The following is a 15,322-nucleotide window of genomic DNA, read 5'->3' on the forward strand; positions in this document are numbered from 1 at the left end:
TACAGCAGCGGTTCTCAACCTGTGGGTCACGACCCACAGGAACTGTAAGGGCTGTGGCATTAGGAAGGTTGAAAACCACTGGTTTACAGGAAAACAGGAAGCAGCCTAGGCAGGGCAGAGGTGCCCAGCGAAGTTAGTAGCAGGTCTGGGCTCACGAGGGTAGGAAACCAGTAAGGAAAAAACCCAGAAACATTGCCTGCAATAGCATTGTTCATTTTTAAATTTTATTTTACAGGGCCTGCCAATAATCAGCTACCGAGAGCTCTGCACGGGCAGCTGGGTAGAGACATGTGTTGCCTGCCACATACCAAGCAGGACCCGTGTTCCCAGAGCAGGCCCTCCTCCCTCAGAGCCCAGTGGCCCTGGCTGCCAGCGTGGGCACCTAGGACTAGGAGGAACAGACAGGTGACTTCTCTCAAAACCACTCCTAAAGCCTGAGCGCTGTGTGCTCCTAAGGCAAAACCGCTCCCTTGGTAGCCTTGAGATCTCCAGTGAAGCGGGAGCACAAGCAGCAGTCGGAGGGGAGGTGACAATGGGTGACAAGAATCCCAGCTTCTGGAGCCCATGGCCACACCCTCTGTCCTGGGCCCCACATGGCTCACCCCACCAATCTCTGCCCTGAGCCCTCTCTCCCGGCCTGCCCAGACACCCACAAAGGTAGACAGGGAGTCGGCTGCCAGCTTTCAACATTTCAAACACCCCTGTAGGCCCTAAGGGAGAGGGGGTTGGGGGAAGGCCCAGAGAGGCTGCAGCACAAGCTGCTGCAGCCAAGTAACAAGGGTTTCCACACACGGGGCGAGGAAGGGACATCGGCTAGTGTGGTGTGCAGGGGCCCCAACCTGGGAACTTGCAGGTGTCGGTCTGGTGGTACGAGGAGGAGCAGCAGCCAGAGTGCCAGGCCCGCAGGCACAAGCTTCACTCAGAATCAGGGGCTGGGGGTTCCTCTGAGAGCCTGAAGAACACCACAACCAGGCCAGCCTGAATCCAAGCCTAGGCCCGCCTCCCAGGCCTCAGCACAGTGATGGGGCTGAAGGCACAAGCAGCTCACACCAAGGTCCACACTGGGGAGAGAGTCAAATCCCCACATCGTCCTCCTCTCTGAGATAAGGAAGGAGCACTAGACTGGGGCCAAGGAGTCAGGGGCCTTGCCTGCTCTACTATTTGCTGCTGGGGGGCCTTGGGCAGACCCCTCTCTGGCCTTGTTTCCCAGCCTCAGGATAGAGACAAAAAGCCCCGCCCTCTGCACTGCCTCCCTGCCAGAGGCATCCTGTACACCAGGGTCACTGCTGCGGTGGCCCACAGGTGCCCCAGTGGACAGGAGCTAGACAAGCTGACATTGGGTGTGGAATCTGGGCAGCCTCACAGTCAGGGGCCCCTCATGGCCAGTGCCCCTCCCCACCTGTATGACCCAGACAGAGACAGGGCAGGCCAGGCCTTCATCTCCTACTGCCCTTATGAGCCCACAGGTGAAGGATGAGAAATGCTATGAGCACATGGAGGCCAGGGGGGAAAGGTGGGAGAAGGGTAGGAGGCTTCAAAAAGAAATGACAGACAGACAAGGGGTCGAAGAGGGTTTGTTCCCGAGCCTGACCCAACTCTCACTGTAGGAATGGGAGGGGAGTTCCGGGAGGAGACAGGGTCAGGTGGAAACAACGTTGGGAGGGACAATGTGGTCTGCTCTGAGGGACAACTGAAGGGCTACCCAGGTTAGAGGCAGATGTCCAGAGGGTGGCATGGGAAGGTGGTGTCATCAACTACTTGCCCTTCAGTCCCTAAGGTCAGCCACTGCCCCACCATGCTAAAGGAACAGCACTGGCCATCTCAGATGGGGACCAGGAAGAGGCCACTGTGCCCAGCAAGGAGACATGTGCCCCTTTTCTCATTTATACAGCAAAGCAGGCCAGCCCTTATGCAGACCGATCACCCATGTTTTGCTACAAAATTGCTGGGTGGCCTTGGGTTAGCTTCTCTGTTTTCTGTGCCCCATTTTGCTCTCCCCTAGAGAAAGATTACTGCTGCTAACAAAAGAGCCAACACTTACTAACACCTTAAAGGTGCTAGGTACCATTCTAAGTGCTTAATGTACATACGTGGTATTAATTCATGCGACCACTTGACAACCCATGAAGGAAAGCCCTATTATTGTTCCTATTTTGGAAATAAGGGTCAGGCAGGGAATACAAATGAGGGAGATGCTGGGTAGGTGGGACAACTGAACCGGAGAGGTAAGGACACTTGCCCAATGGAACGCCCTGAAGAGGTGCGACTGGATCCCCAAAGGCTGGATCTATACTCCTATCTTGTGCCCAGGCGGAATGCCTGAAGCATCGTTCATCTGCAGAGCTCCAGGGCAGCCTGCGCGCCTCACGGAGGAAGGTGCCAAGGACTTCGCACCTGCTCTGTTTCTATCAAAGTATTTCATTTTAACTGACGACTAAACTGAGCAGAACAGAGTAGGGAGAGGGCGTGAGTGTCCAAGGTCACAAAGGCCGTGGGGAGGCTGAGGAAAGTGTTGTGAGTTCCACTGTTCAGCAGACGCCAGAGGGCAGAGCTACCCTCCCTGGCTCATGTGGGAAGCCTCTTTCAGGGACAAGGGGTGGGTCGTATTGTGACTCAGGCCCCTGTGGAGGATCACAGACCCCTGTTTGTTTGGTATGACCTCAGGACAGTTCCTTCCCCAGGGTTCAGTTTCTCCTCTGATGAAATGTGCCAGGAGTTGAGAAAGAATCTGACATTCCTTCCCACTCTGCCTCTGAGAGTCTTTGAGAATGTGCTGTGCTCCTGGGCTGGGAGCATTCAAGCAGTATCTCTCCAAAAGTGTAGGCAAGGAAAGGGGGCCTACAAGGGACTCTCAGCTGCAGGATGCTAGTGATGCTACCACAGCATGAGGCTCCGCTTCCTCCAGAGAGTCCACCTGGCTCCCTGGAGTGGGAGAAGGAGCAGGCCCCCTAGGGTCACCAGGCACACCATGCCAGGACACCATCCCTGCGGACACCATGCCAGGCATCCCTGCTGTCGCAGCCTTCCTCAGCATAGCCCAGAGCTGCTCTGCTCCCTGCCACCTGTTGTCCAAGGGCCAACACAGAGGCAAACCCCTAGGCTCTTCCTCACCTCCTCCATGGGCCCAGAGTGGCACTCTAATTGGCTGCTGTAAGGCCAAGGCCAGGGGATAGAGGGCTGATCCTCTGCAGAAGGCTCCTAGCAGCCACAACTTTGCGCAGGAAGTGCCCTCTGCTAGGATGCCCTTCCTCCCTCTCCCCTAACCTACAACTACTTCTCGGTCGTCAAAGCCCAGATGAAGTGCTTACCCTTCTGGCTAGGTTTCTCCTGCCCTCCAAGCCCAGTTAATCTTCTCCTCTGATGGACTTGTTTGGAGCCATGTCCACCCTTTATTCCCATTCTATTCACTCTGCATTATAGCAAATCCTGGGGGTGTCTTTCTCCCCACCAACCTCTGAACTCCTTGAGAATGAGCTATTTCCTTCAGCCCCCATAGGTGGGCACAGTAGGAACACACAGTAGGTCCTCAGGAGAGAGCCATAAAGCTGAAGACTGTGGCCAGTCCCACAGCCCAGGAGGAGGGCAGTCCACGGTCACAGATGCCTCCTTCCCACAAACTCAAAGCTCCTCCCATTGCCCCCATGTACCCAGGCCTGGAGACAACTGTTATTGTCAGCCCTGTGAGAGCTGCAGAAGCTGACGGAGGCCCAGAGAGGGAACCGTGTGCCTGTTGCTCAACAAGGCAGGGCTCCAGAGTCCCAGGGCACACCCTCCAGCCTGGCCTCCCGTGCAGAAGCTATTGTCCGGGCAGAGAAGGAGAGGGTAGGACTTACCCCAGCATCCAGAGATCAGCACAAAAAGCCAGACCACGTGGCAGCTGGTGGCAATGTGGCACCTCATGGCTCCTGGGGACACAAAGGAGAAGTGAGTGAGACGCATCCTGTTTGGGGGCTGCTCTTCAGCCCCTCTAGCACTGCCCCACCTCTGCAGCTCCAGGGAGAACAGGGCCTGGGAAGGAAGAAAAGGAATGAACTCAAACAGGGGCAGGGAAGGGGCCATGGGAAAGAAGAGATAGCCTTATCATACATACGCTGTATGATACAACCTATCATGCAGGCTATCATACAACCCTGTATCATTACAGGTTTTATCATTGTCCAGTCCTGGCTACGGCACAGCATACTCTAAACCTCCAGTCTAGAGTAACTGGGGATGGGGACAGGACCCACAGGTTCCTTTTTGCTCTCATCGGGGCTGTCGCCTTGCTGGGGGGACTCTGTGGTCAAAGCTCAGTGGCAGGCACAGAGTGTGCCCTGGTGACAAATCCCAGGCTCACTGAATGGTGGGACAGCTGCTGCCTCCAGTCCCCAGGAACATATAACCCAAAAGTGACAGAGCTGGTTAGCCACGGGACACATCAAGGAGAAAGGAGATGGGTGCTGATCGGGAAGACAGAGGCCTGACAAGGAGCTGGCAAGTCCAACGAGCCCATCACTAACTGCCCGGTGAGCATATCTTTTCCTGCATTTTTAAAATATTCACTATATTATCCCATAACCTTGGATACGAAAGGAGACAGTGGGTCATAGTGTCCAAAGAGCCAAACAGAGGGGAGGCCTAGAGCCCCACAGCACCTGTGGGAGGCTGAGGCTGAATTTGGGGGGCCTCAGAGCTAAGCTCTAGAGAGATTAGCTGGCTCAGCTGATGGACGCTCTGCAAGGCCAGATCCCATCTCTAAGGGTGGCTGGGAGGGCGAACTGTTCTCCCCTAGCATGGCAGCAGTCTTCCCAGCCCCATTATAGAGGGGCATGGTCTTCTATCTCCCTCATACTCCTCAGAGCAGGCCTCCCTAAAGCCCAGCAGTGACAGCTAGGGCCAGGCTCATCAGCTGAAGATCCCAGCCCCCCACAGAACTGTTGGCCCTGTGAGTGCAGACAGGCTCACATGCATCCTCTTCCAGTGAGTCAGGGTGGGGGGAGGGTGCCCACCTCCCTGGTTCATAGGGTAGGGTCTGGAGGCTTAGAGCTGTTAAACTACTGTGCAGAAACTCCCCCAGCTGGCGAGTGGAGCCAGCATCTGCAGCCAGGCTGACATACCACTGACCTTGTCAATAAGCAACTGGGAAAGACATGGTGGGGAGAGTGGGGCTGGAAGGAAGGGTGCTTTGTAAAGGCTTCCAACATTTCTGCAAGCTCTGAGGGTGAGAGATCCAAGAAGGGCCAAGAGCTCAGACCCTTTAATTCTGAACCTGGAGCAAGCTCTTTCTCTCAGCCCACACCCCAAATGGACAGTGAGGTCACCCCACCGGGTGGTTCCCAATCCAATATGACACAACAATACACGGTACCCTTTTGTTTTCCCTCTAATATTGTACTTAAAATACCCTAATTACAAATCATGAAAGGGTCATTTCAACAACAGAAATCTCCAAGATACAGTTGACTATTACAGGATGACAAGGCCCCCCATCATATCCCTGTACTCCCACCACCCCCTATTACAGGGGGTTGCAAACTGAAACACCTACAAGGGCCAGGCAGGAGATATAAGGGGGAGAGAGAGAGAGACGCCGGATGGGTGGCAATGATGGCCATTTGGAGGCCACATGCGCCGTCCAAAAGTGGCAGTTGCTGATGTGTTTCAGCCAAGAGGGAATGTGGGCCCAGTGTGGGTGCACCTTCTGATTTTTCTCTATGAAAAACTGCAAATCAGGCTTTTTATAGGAATTCAATTTCTAAATATTGGCATGTAATTCAACTGTAAGTAATACCCTTTGTGCCAAACATGACCCGTTGGACAGCCAGAACAGGCAGACTGAGTCTGGCACACATCCTACCAACCCTTTCTCTGCACTCAGACAAATACGTTCTCATTCACACATGTATGGAGCCATGTGGCTTCTGCTTACCTTTAGAATAAAGGATCGCCCTCTATAATAAAAGCAATTTACTTTTCTCCTATCACGATATTCCACAGACAACCCTCCAGGGCCAACATTGCTTAGAACTACCTTCTTTTTAAGAGCTAATAACAGCACATAGTAGGGTTGTTTCAGAATGCAGACTTCGTCTCTTCCTAATGGGCATTTGGATGTTTCTAGATTCCTACCACCACAGGCAACACCAGTGTGAACATCTCTCTGTGCCTGATTATGTAGGGACTTTGCTCTTCCGTTTACTCTTCAACAGTAAGCTTGCTGATTACAACACAGAGCATGTATGTAAACTTTTACTAGATATTGCTGTATCACCTACTGGAAAAGGTTGTGGCAATTCACAGTCCTGCCGGCAGTATAGGAGAGAGCCTATGTTTCCACCTGGAAGTGATTCCCCCTTTTAAATGGCTGCCAATCGGACACATGAAAAATGGTATGGCATTGTTGTTTTAATTTACATTTCCCTAACAACTAGGGAGGCTGAGCAAGATGCCTTTTTCTAAACGCTCAAACCACTTTCCATCTGTTACCTTGCATTATCCTACCATAGTCTGCAAAGCAGCTAGCCAGCATCACTAGCATTATCCCTGATTTACAAGTGGAGAAACTGAGGCACAGTGCAATTAAGTGATAATCTGACATCTCATGTGAGTATCTTGAAAAAAAAAAGAAAAACAATTCCAGCCCTCTGCCTTTCTAAACCAGATGTTATGAGAATCGAACAACATCTGCTAAGTCCATCACCCACAAATAGCTGGGGAGTGCACATCCTTCTGGGTGATACGGGAAGTTTGCAGTGAAAGGAAGGAAGAAAGAAAACGAACAATTCCACAAACCAACAATTTTCATTAGTACTATTTTTACTCAATTTTACAAAATATCTCTATGAAATAGGTATTCTTGCCTCCATTTAACAGAGGGCATTGAGGCTTACAGAGGTCACTCTAGGATCAGAACCAAGTCTGCCTGACCCTGAGTCTCACACTATTTCCATCACACCATGCTCCTGTTTCCTGGCCGTATAGAGGGAAGGCATCGCCCCTCCCTCACGGAGTAGAGGACACAGCACACAGCAAGCTCAGGAAGAGAGCCCCCAAACACCTGTACATAGCACACAGCATGCAGAATGCCTCTGGCTCCCCACAGTGCCTGCTGAGGCTCTGGACTGCTGCACCCTGGGACTTCAACCTCTCTCCTTAAGTTCTATTCATCTCCTATCCCCTTCAGAGGCAATAAAACTGCCTCAGTGACCCTGTCAGTCAAGGGTGGACAAACAACCCAGATTTTGCAGGACTGATGGGGGCCACCTCCAGGGTGTCCACAAACAGAGACAATCTTAGCTTCATTCAGACTCTGCCTCTGTCCCTACCTTGGGGTGAAGCAGCACAGCTACTAGCTCAAGGTGGCGCAGCTCCAAAGGGCTGAGCAAAGAAGCCAGGGCTGATGTGGCCCATCCTCCTGCTGGGTTTGCTCTGAGGCCCCAGATCTTGTTGTTCCTCTGGTCCCTTTAGCTATGAGGAGGAGAGCAAGGCCCAGAGAGAGCAGAGGCAGATGGCAGTGAGAAGAGGCCTTGGGCCTCGACCTCCAGCCCACGTGTTGTGATGGACGCTGCCCTTGTCTGCTGGCATTCCATTGGCACAGGGGCTGCAGCAAGCCACATGGAGCCCCTGGGAGAGCCTGACCTCGCTCTGCCCTACGCACCAGCTACTCCCACAGCCTCCTGGCCTTCCCACCTCCCACCCAGCACAGCTAGAGGGGGCTTCCTCTACCATGAGGCTGCCCACTCACTGGACAGGACCTGATACCAACCCTCACCCCTTGCCAGGGAGACACACAACCCCAAAGTCCTCAGGCTGCTAAATTCCAACATCTGTCTTCATGCCAAACCCTGTGGCAGGCACTGTGGGGGGATAGAGGGCTATGAGAATGGCTGGAAACATGTTCTGGGTATCTAATAAGTGATAGAGACTGTCACAGCCCAGGGCCATCAAAAGAGAGAAATCCCAGGACTTCCAGAGGAGCTGAAGCTCAAGGATGTCAGAGATTTGTAATTCCAACATCTACCAAGTCCATCTCAGGTGCCAGGCTCTCTGATGCGGGAGGAGGAGGTTAGCTAGGGCTGGCAGGGACTCCTGCTCTGTCTGTCTCTTGAGCTGCTGGCGTCTCACAGGCATTGCCTCTGGAACCAGTACGCACGCACCATTAGGGGCAAACAAGTCTCCCATCCCCTCACCCCCACCTCTTCCTTCCACCACCTTGCCAGAGAGGTCAATACCTTTGCCCCTCGCAGGGGCTGACTATACATTTCCAAGATTCAGGACAGCAACCCTGCCCACACAACCACCAGCCTCTCCTGTCATCAATCTGGGAAGACTCACTGGTCTGCTGGGTACTGGGCTGACAGCTGGCTGGGGACACTCTGGGAGTGGTATGGTGGCAGCATCCATGGAGTCACCCCCACATGGGAGTCATCTCCTACCCCAAATCAAAGCAAAGCCTTGACTTATGCCCCAGAGAGTTGGTGAGTGCATGGAGAGGATTCAGGCAGTGGGGGCTCCGTGCAAGTCTGCCACACCACATACATCTGCTTTGCCCTCACCTGCTGTGTGCCAGGCACTGTGCTAACCCTGGGGACACAAGAGAAGAAGGACCCAGCCTCAGGGGAGATGACACTGTGTGGGGGAAACTTACCCCAGCAGAGTGGGTAAGGAAGTTACCTGTGTGTTGGGAGACAGGTGCGCCAGGAAAAGGCCAGAAGTAGGGCAACAATGGTCTAAAGATCACCGAGACAATGAAGCATGGACATGCACTTGAAGAAGAGGGACAGTGAGCCGTGGGGATGCCTGGGAGGAACATGCCCCAGGCAGAGGGCGTGGCCCTGAGGCAAGAGTGTGTCTAGTGAGCTTGAGGAACCTGAGGAGGCCAGTGTGGCTGGAAGGGGGATCACAGAGGGGGGAACTGCAGGATGAGGCAGAGATAACCAGCCCTCTATGGACACCCTGTAGACCACCAATTGTGAGTAAAGGAGAGCCACAAATGACTTCCATTGTAAAGGAGCATGCTGGCTGCTGTGATGGGGACGCACCACAGGGGCAAGGGCAGAAGCAGACCAACTGGTGTGGAGGCTACTGCAGTGACGCAGGCCTGAGGAGATGGAGTGAGAGCTGGGGTGGGATCTGGCAGATTCTGGGAATGTTTAAGGGTAGGACTGAGGTATCCTGCTGGACAGGACATGACTGTACAAAAAGGAACAGAGCCCAAGCACGTGGGAGGACAGGTTGGTATTCACCAGAAAAGGAGAGACGGCAGGTGGGGCTGGCTGAGGGCAGGATCAGAGCCCCGGTTGGCACATGGCGAGTTTGGCCTGGCTGCGGACAAGCACAGAGCAATGGCAGAGGCAGGTGCAGACATCCAGAGTCCAGGCCTGAGGCCGGGCTGAAGGCAGAAGTGTGGGGGTCACCAGCAGGGAGGTGGTACTTAACCCCACCAAAGGCAAGATCAAAAAGGTTCTATGTGCCTAAGCTGAGGCAACTTGGCAGAGAATCAGTCTTTGAAAACTGTCTGAAGAGCCTGAGAATACACCCTATCCCCAGCAACGCTGGCTCCAGAACGTTAGCTAATGAAGGCCTCGCTGCTGTGCTTAGACCTATAAGCCACACAGATGTCCACTGTGCCCACTGTGCATTATTTATGACTGTGGAACAGTCTAGATAGCCACCAGGTAGCTGGCTCAATTGTGGGGTATCTCCAGGAAGCAGAGGACGGTGTGGGGCTACACACACGTGTGAATGTGTGCAGGGAGTGTGCACAAATGGGCGGTGAGGTGAAACTGGTGCTATATGAGTGCTGAGGGCAACCTTGCTATCTTCTAACTACTTTCTGAATTTTCCATATTTTCAATAATAAGCACCCAATGTTTTTATAATCAGCGGCCTCACTTACATCCACTCTACCTAAAGTTTGCCATAGCCCATGAACATGTGGGCAACTCCAATTAGAAAATTCCTTTTTTCTTTTTAGAGACAGAGTCTTGCTCAGGCTAGTTTCAAACTCTGAGCTCAAGCCCAAACTCAAACACCTCAGCCTCCCCAGAGTCCCAGGAGCATAGAGGTATGAGCCACCATGCCCCATCAGCCAAAAAATTCCTTCTTACACTCTCCCGAGCCTCCCTAAAGCCCAGGGAGTCTAGTCCCAGGTCTACCCACCAGAGGAGACTCTTGGGGCTAGGAAGGTCCTCAGTGGTCCTCTGGCTGACTGCGTACACTTTGCTGCTACCAGATAATTCTAGGGACATGGGCTCCTGCATCCTGGCCAGTGGGTCCCAGCTCAGGAGGCCCCTACCTCTTATCCCTTAAGCCTGGCCGCCCTGGGCCTTCCTGCACCAGCATAATGGGCTAAAATCAGGCCTCATAGACAAGGCCCTGGTACTGTGGGCCCACCTTCCCCCAGGTGAGGAGTTTGATAGAAAAGCATGTGCCCAACTGTATACACAGCTGGGCTATGCAGTCCCCTCTAGGAGATATGCTCACAAGATGCCTCCTGCCCAGTTGGGGCCCCACGCCCAACCCCAAAGGGCCCGTCTTTCTGGTCCCCATGTCTTCACCCAGGCTGAGAGAAGCCAAGTTCCTTGCAAAGCTCCCCTGCTATGGGATCTACAGGGATTTCACCAAAGATTCCAGGAAAAAACTTAGGAGAAGCCCATGGCAGCCTGGTTTACTGCACTAGAAAGCCACATTCCTCGCTGCTGTTGGAGCAAAGCACTGGCCTCTGTTTGGGGAAGCGCCTGTTCTGAGCCTAACACAAAGAGCAGGGCCCTACGTTAGAACCCCACCTCTCCCTGCAGCCAGGTCAGGGGGGCTCAAGGGCAAGAGGTAGCGCCTGCCTCTCGTCCAGCAGGCAGGGACAGGAGGGAGCAGAGCAGAGGAAGGGCGAGGGCAGGAGGGGACATCTGGGCAGCAGTTCCGTTTCTCAGAAGTGAGAGATTTTCACAGCAGGATGCCACAATTTAGTTTGAACTGTTATGAATTCCCATAAAATCAAATGCACTCAACTTTGAATAGAAATACAGAAATGCGCTGCAGAAATCAAATACAATTTGGGGATTATTCACCACCACTACACACAAAGAAGTTCGTGCATACAAGAAGTCACCTGCAGACAACACCCTTAGGGACACTAAGGGATGAGCCACCGTCAGCCTCCAATGCTTCACAGCCCCTATTATCCAGGCTGCTGGCCGGGGAGGCTGCTGCACGGGATGCAGAGGACAAGTCCACCTCGTGGCCACTCTGTTCTCCCCAGGATTCCCAGAAGTTTCCATAAAATGATGCCCGGGGGTGGGCAGGTGAGCCAGACAGGGCTGGGAGAGGCATGACCTGAGACCCCAGGGTGGGGTGCCACAGGTGTCCGCACCCTCCATGTGGGGCTTGGTCTATCTGAGTGCCCTCAACCTACACTTTTTAAAAGATCATTCATCAAGAGATATATTTTACTTTATTCTATGAGAAGGCAATACTAGTTAGTAAATAACTAAATAAAAGGGTGTACAGCGAGTCTCCCATACCTGCCCGTACCTCATTCTCAGAGGTGACCCTGAGGTATCATTTCAGAAGTGCTATACTTTTCAGATAACCACATACTGGGCCCTCCCTCTCTCTCTCCTTTTTCTTGTAAACAAAGTCTCATTCTGTGCCCTGGGTGTTGTGGTGTCATTACAGCTCATAGCAACCTCAAACTCTTGGGCTTGAGTGAGCCTCTTGCCTCAGCCTCCTGAGTAGCTGGGACTACAGATGCCCACCCCAACACCTGGCTAATTTTTCTATTTTTAGTAGAGATGGGGTCTTGCTGTTGCTCAGGCTCGTTTCGAACTCCTGAGTTCAAGCAATTTTTCTGCCTTGGCCTCCCAGAGTGCTAGAATTACAGGAGTGAGCCATCACACCTGGCCAAGGCCCTCCCTCTCTCTAAAGAAGACCCAAATAGTATTCAAGCTACTGTCAGCTTTTCCACATCGCGATATATCCTGCAGACAATTCCATTTCAGCACATACAGAGCTGCCTCATTCTTTCTAGCAGCTGCTGGGTGTCCTTCTATATGGGGGAACCACACGTTAGTCTGCTGATGGACACTTAGGCTGTTTTTAATCTTTTGTTTTGACAAAGAAACCACAATGAATAGCTTTGTTCTCTATGGTATACTTAGAAGTAGGAAATGCTCATATTTTATAGATATTGACAAACTTCCCTCCAAAGGGGGTGCACCAAGTTACACCCCCCACCTCCAGCAATCAGGAAAGGGTAGGTTTCCCCATACCTTCGCCATTGTTGGGCTCTTACTTTTTTGGTTCCAGGAAGACAGCTCCTCAGATCCCCAACCCCATCAGGATACAGTACAAAGAATGGAGTTGGTCAAGGTCAATTTCTTCCCATCTCCCTAACTCACCAGCAGGGTACCAGCCAACAGACCCACCTGGCACTCAGCCCTCACTGGGGTTACCACGCCCTTCACTCTTCCCCTGTGCGTTGGCCAGCTGAAGCCCCTTGCACCTTGCATATTCAGCCCTGCAGCTCAAATGCCACTCTGGACGCCTGCTGGAAGTGGATCTTCAGGGCGCTCTTGTTCTTTGTAAGGTTTTGAAGGTACCTATTCCAGCTGTGGGGACAGCTGGATATGCCCACATCCTCCTTCCACCACAAGCCCCTCAGCTCCTTGCAGGCAGAGCCAACCTCATCTCCTACAGCCTTTGCCTGCTAACATGTGTCTCTAAAATGTAATAGGTCCAGCAGCATCCGATTTCTTCTCTTAATAGGTTCCAGTCCTCGCCTTTCCCATCTCAGCAAATTCATCTCTACCCATCCAGTGAGTCACAATACCTTCTTTGATTAATTCAGTTAACAAGTATCTTCCACACACCGGGTAAAGGCTGCTCTTCCCTGCTCCCATCACCATATTTCGGCCTTACCCACCTGCCCCCTCTCTGCTTCAGACCTGCCCAGCTCATTCCCAGCCCTTGCCCTTCACTGTGGTTGACCAGATGATTGGTCCCATGATCCTCCTCCAGTAGGATTATACACCTACACCCACACTGGAGCCTCACAGTGGGCAGAGTCCCGAGGCTTGCTGTGGCCAACTTTCACACTGGCAGAAGCATTCACCTCATGCAGATGGGCTTCTCTGTTGATTTCCTGCCCACTGAACCAGAGAACAAGATGCCACCCGCAGACCCCTGGCCAGAAGTATGAGCAGACTGGACCCATGCACGGCCCGCAGTCCAGCTCAGTCACGTCCAGTCTCGATATGCCAACCCTCCAGCTGACACAAACCCGCAGGCAAAACAGGCAAAGGATGTGAAGAGATGTCCCTCCACAGGAGATATGCAAATGGCCACTGAGCACATAAAGCGATGCTCAATGTCACTACCACTGGGATATGTAAATCGTCAAACCCACACAGAATGTTGCTTCACTCTCACGAGGATGACTCTCCTAAAACAGGTGTGGGTGAGGATGTGGAAAAATGGGAACTCCTGCCCATTGCTAGTGGGGCTACAAAATTACATCACCACTGTTGGAAGCAGGATGGCAGTTCTTTAAAAAGTAAACCAGAGGCTGGGCGCAGGGGCTCACACCTGTAATCCTAGTACTCTGGGAGGCCGAGGCAGGTGGATCACCTGAGCTCAGGAGTTCTAGACCAGCCAGAGCAAAGTGAGACTCGATGTCTACTAAAAATAGAAAAACTATCCGGGCATTGTGGCGGTCACCTGTAGTTCCAGCCACTCAGGAGGCTGAGGTAGGAGGATCCCTTGAGCCCAGGAGTTTGAGGTTGCTGTGAGCCATGATGCCTTGGCACTCTACTCAGGGTGACAGAATGAGATTCTGTCTTAAAAAAAAAAGAAAAAAAACATAAGAATTATTATATGATCCCTATTTGATGATCTACATATCCCCAGTGATAGGGATAGTGACCTGAGAATTCCACTTCTGGGTACAGACACAAAAGAACTGAAAGCAAGAATCTGAACATTTACATTTGTACACCGATGTTTAGAGCAGCATTACTCACAGCAGCCAAAAGGCCAAAGAAAACCCAATGTCCATGGATCAACAATTGAATGGATAAATAAAAAGTGGTGTATCTATACAATAGATTATTATTCCCATTTCTTCCCATCTCATTAAATGGTAGAAAATTGTGACACATGCTGCACCATGAATGAGCCTTGAAGGCATGCTGAAGTTAAGGAAGCCAGGCACAACTGGATACGTATTGCACTATTCTACTTCTAGGAGGGAGCTGGGGTAGAGACAGAGAGTGGAACGCTGGATGGCGGGTGCTGGGCCAGGGAAGATTAGGGAGTTAGTGCTTGGTGAGTACAGAGCTTCAGTTTGAGAAGATAAAGAGAGCTGTGGAGATGGATGGCGCTGCTGGTTGCATAACCATGTGAATGTCCTTAGTGCCACAGAACTATGCACCTAAAAAGGATCAAACCTTGTTATGCATATTTTACCATGATAAGAAGGATAAAAGAGGGCGGTGCCTGTGGCTCAGTGGGTAAGGTGCCGGCCCCATATACCAAGTGTGGCGGGTTTGAACCCGGCCCCAGCCAAACTGCAACAAAAAAAGCCAGGCGTTGTGGTGGGTGCCTGTAGTCCCAGCTGCTTGAGAGGCTGAGGCAAGAGAATTGCCTAAGCCCAAGAGCTGGAGGTTGCTGTGAGCAGGGATGCCACCGCACTCTACCGAGGGCAATAAAATGAGACTCTGTCTCTAAAACAAACAAACAAAAAAGTATAAAGAAAAGGCCACAGCACATCTCATGTTATTACTAAAAAAAAAATAAAATAAAATAACAATCTGTTGGGTAGGGCACACTGATCACAGCTGGGGCCAGCCTGATCAGAGGACAGCTAAAAAATCTGCCCAGCCATTGCACTTGCTGTCCCCTCAGGCACCACGCCCTCCCTGTGATTTTGCCAGGTCTCGGCTTACCTGGTTCCTCCTCAGGGAGACCATCCCTCATCACCCCCCACACTGGCTCTTGCTTTTGCTCACCACCTCCTGTTCTTGCCTCCCAGCTCTGAACACATTTTGCAGGTGCATAGTAACCTCTGCGTTGGTTGTCTGTCTCCCCTCACCATTCATTTACCTTCTAGGAAGGTGGAGAGACCCAGACTCCTGGCCAGGGGCTGACCTGGGGGAGAGGGCACGGGGGAGGGTCTGGAAGGGTAGGCACCCCTTGGTGACTTTCTCTGCCCATCGCTCAAGCTCTTCCCTACTGTCACCTCTGACAGAAGGACTAGAACATGACAACAGGGGCACCCTAAGGGCAAACAGCCAAACCTGCCTTTGAGTCAGACTATCCTAGGGAATATTTTCTTTGTGAAAATCTTCTC

General features: G+C 52.2%; 1 protein-coding gene across 1 annotated transcript in view; it reads right to left on the bottom strand.

The window, feature by feature from the left end:
• The window catches only part of CDH23 (cadherin related 23), a 419,225-nt gene that overhangs the window by 371,426 nt on the left and 32,477 nt on the right, over positions 1 to 15,322 (bottom strand). The window contains exon 2 of the mRNA XM_053586252.1: positions 3,834 to 3,905. Within this exon, the coding sequence (XP_053442227.1) occupies positions 3,834 to 3,900 (67 nt within the window). The 5' untranslated portion in view covers positions 3,901 to 3,905. The remainder of the gene's footprint in view (positions 1 to 3,833; positions 3,906 to 15,322) is intronic.

Source organism: Nycticebus coucang, chromosome 3 (assembly GCF_027406575.1).
Source record: "Nycticebus coucang isolate mNycCou1 chromosome 3, mNycCou1.pri, whole genome shotgun sequence".
NCBI classification, from domain to species: Eukaryota; Metazoa; Chordata; class Mammalia; order Primates; family Lorisidae; genus Nycticebus; species Nycticebus coucang.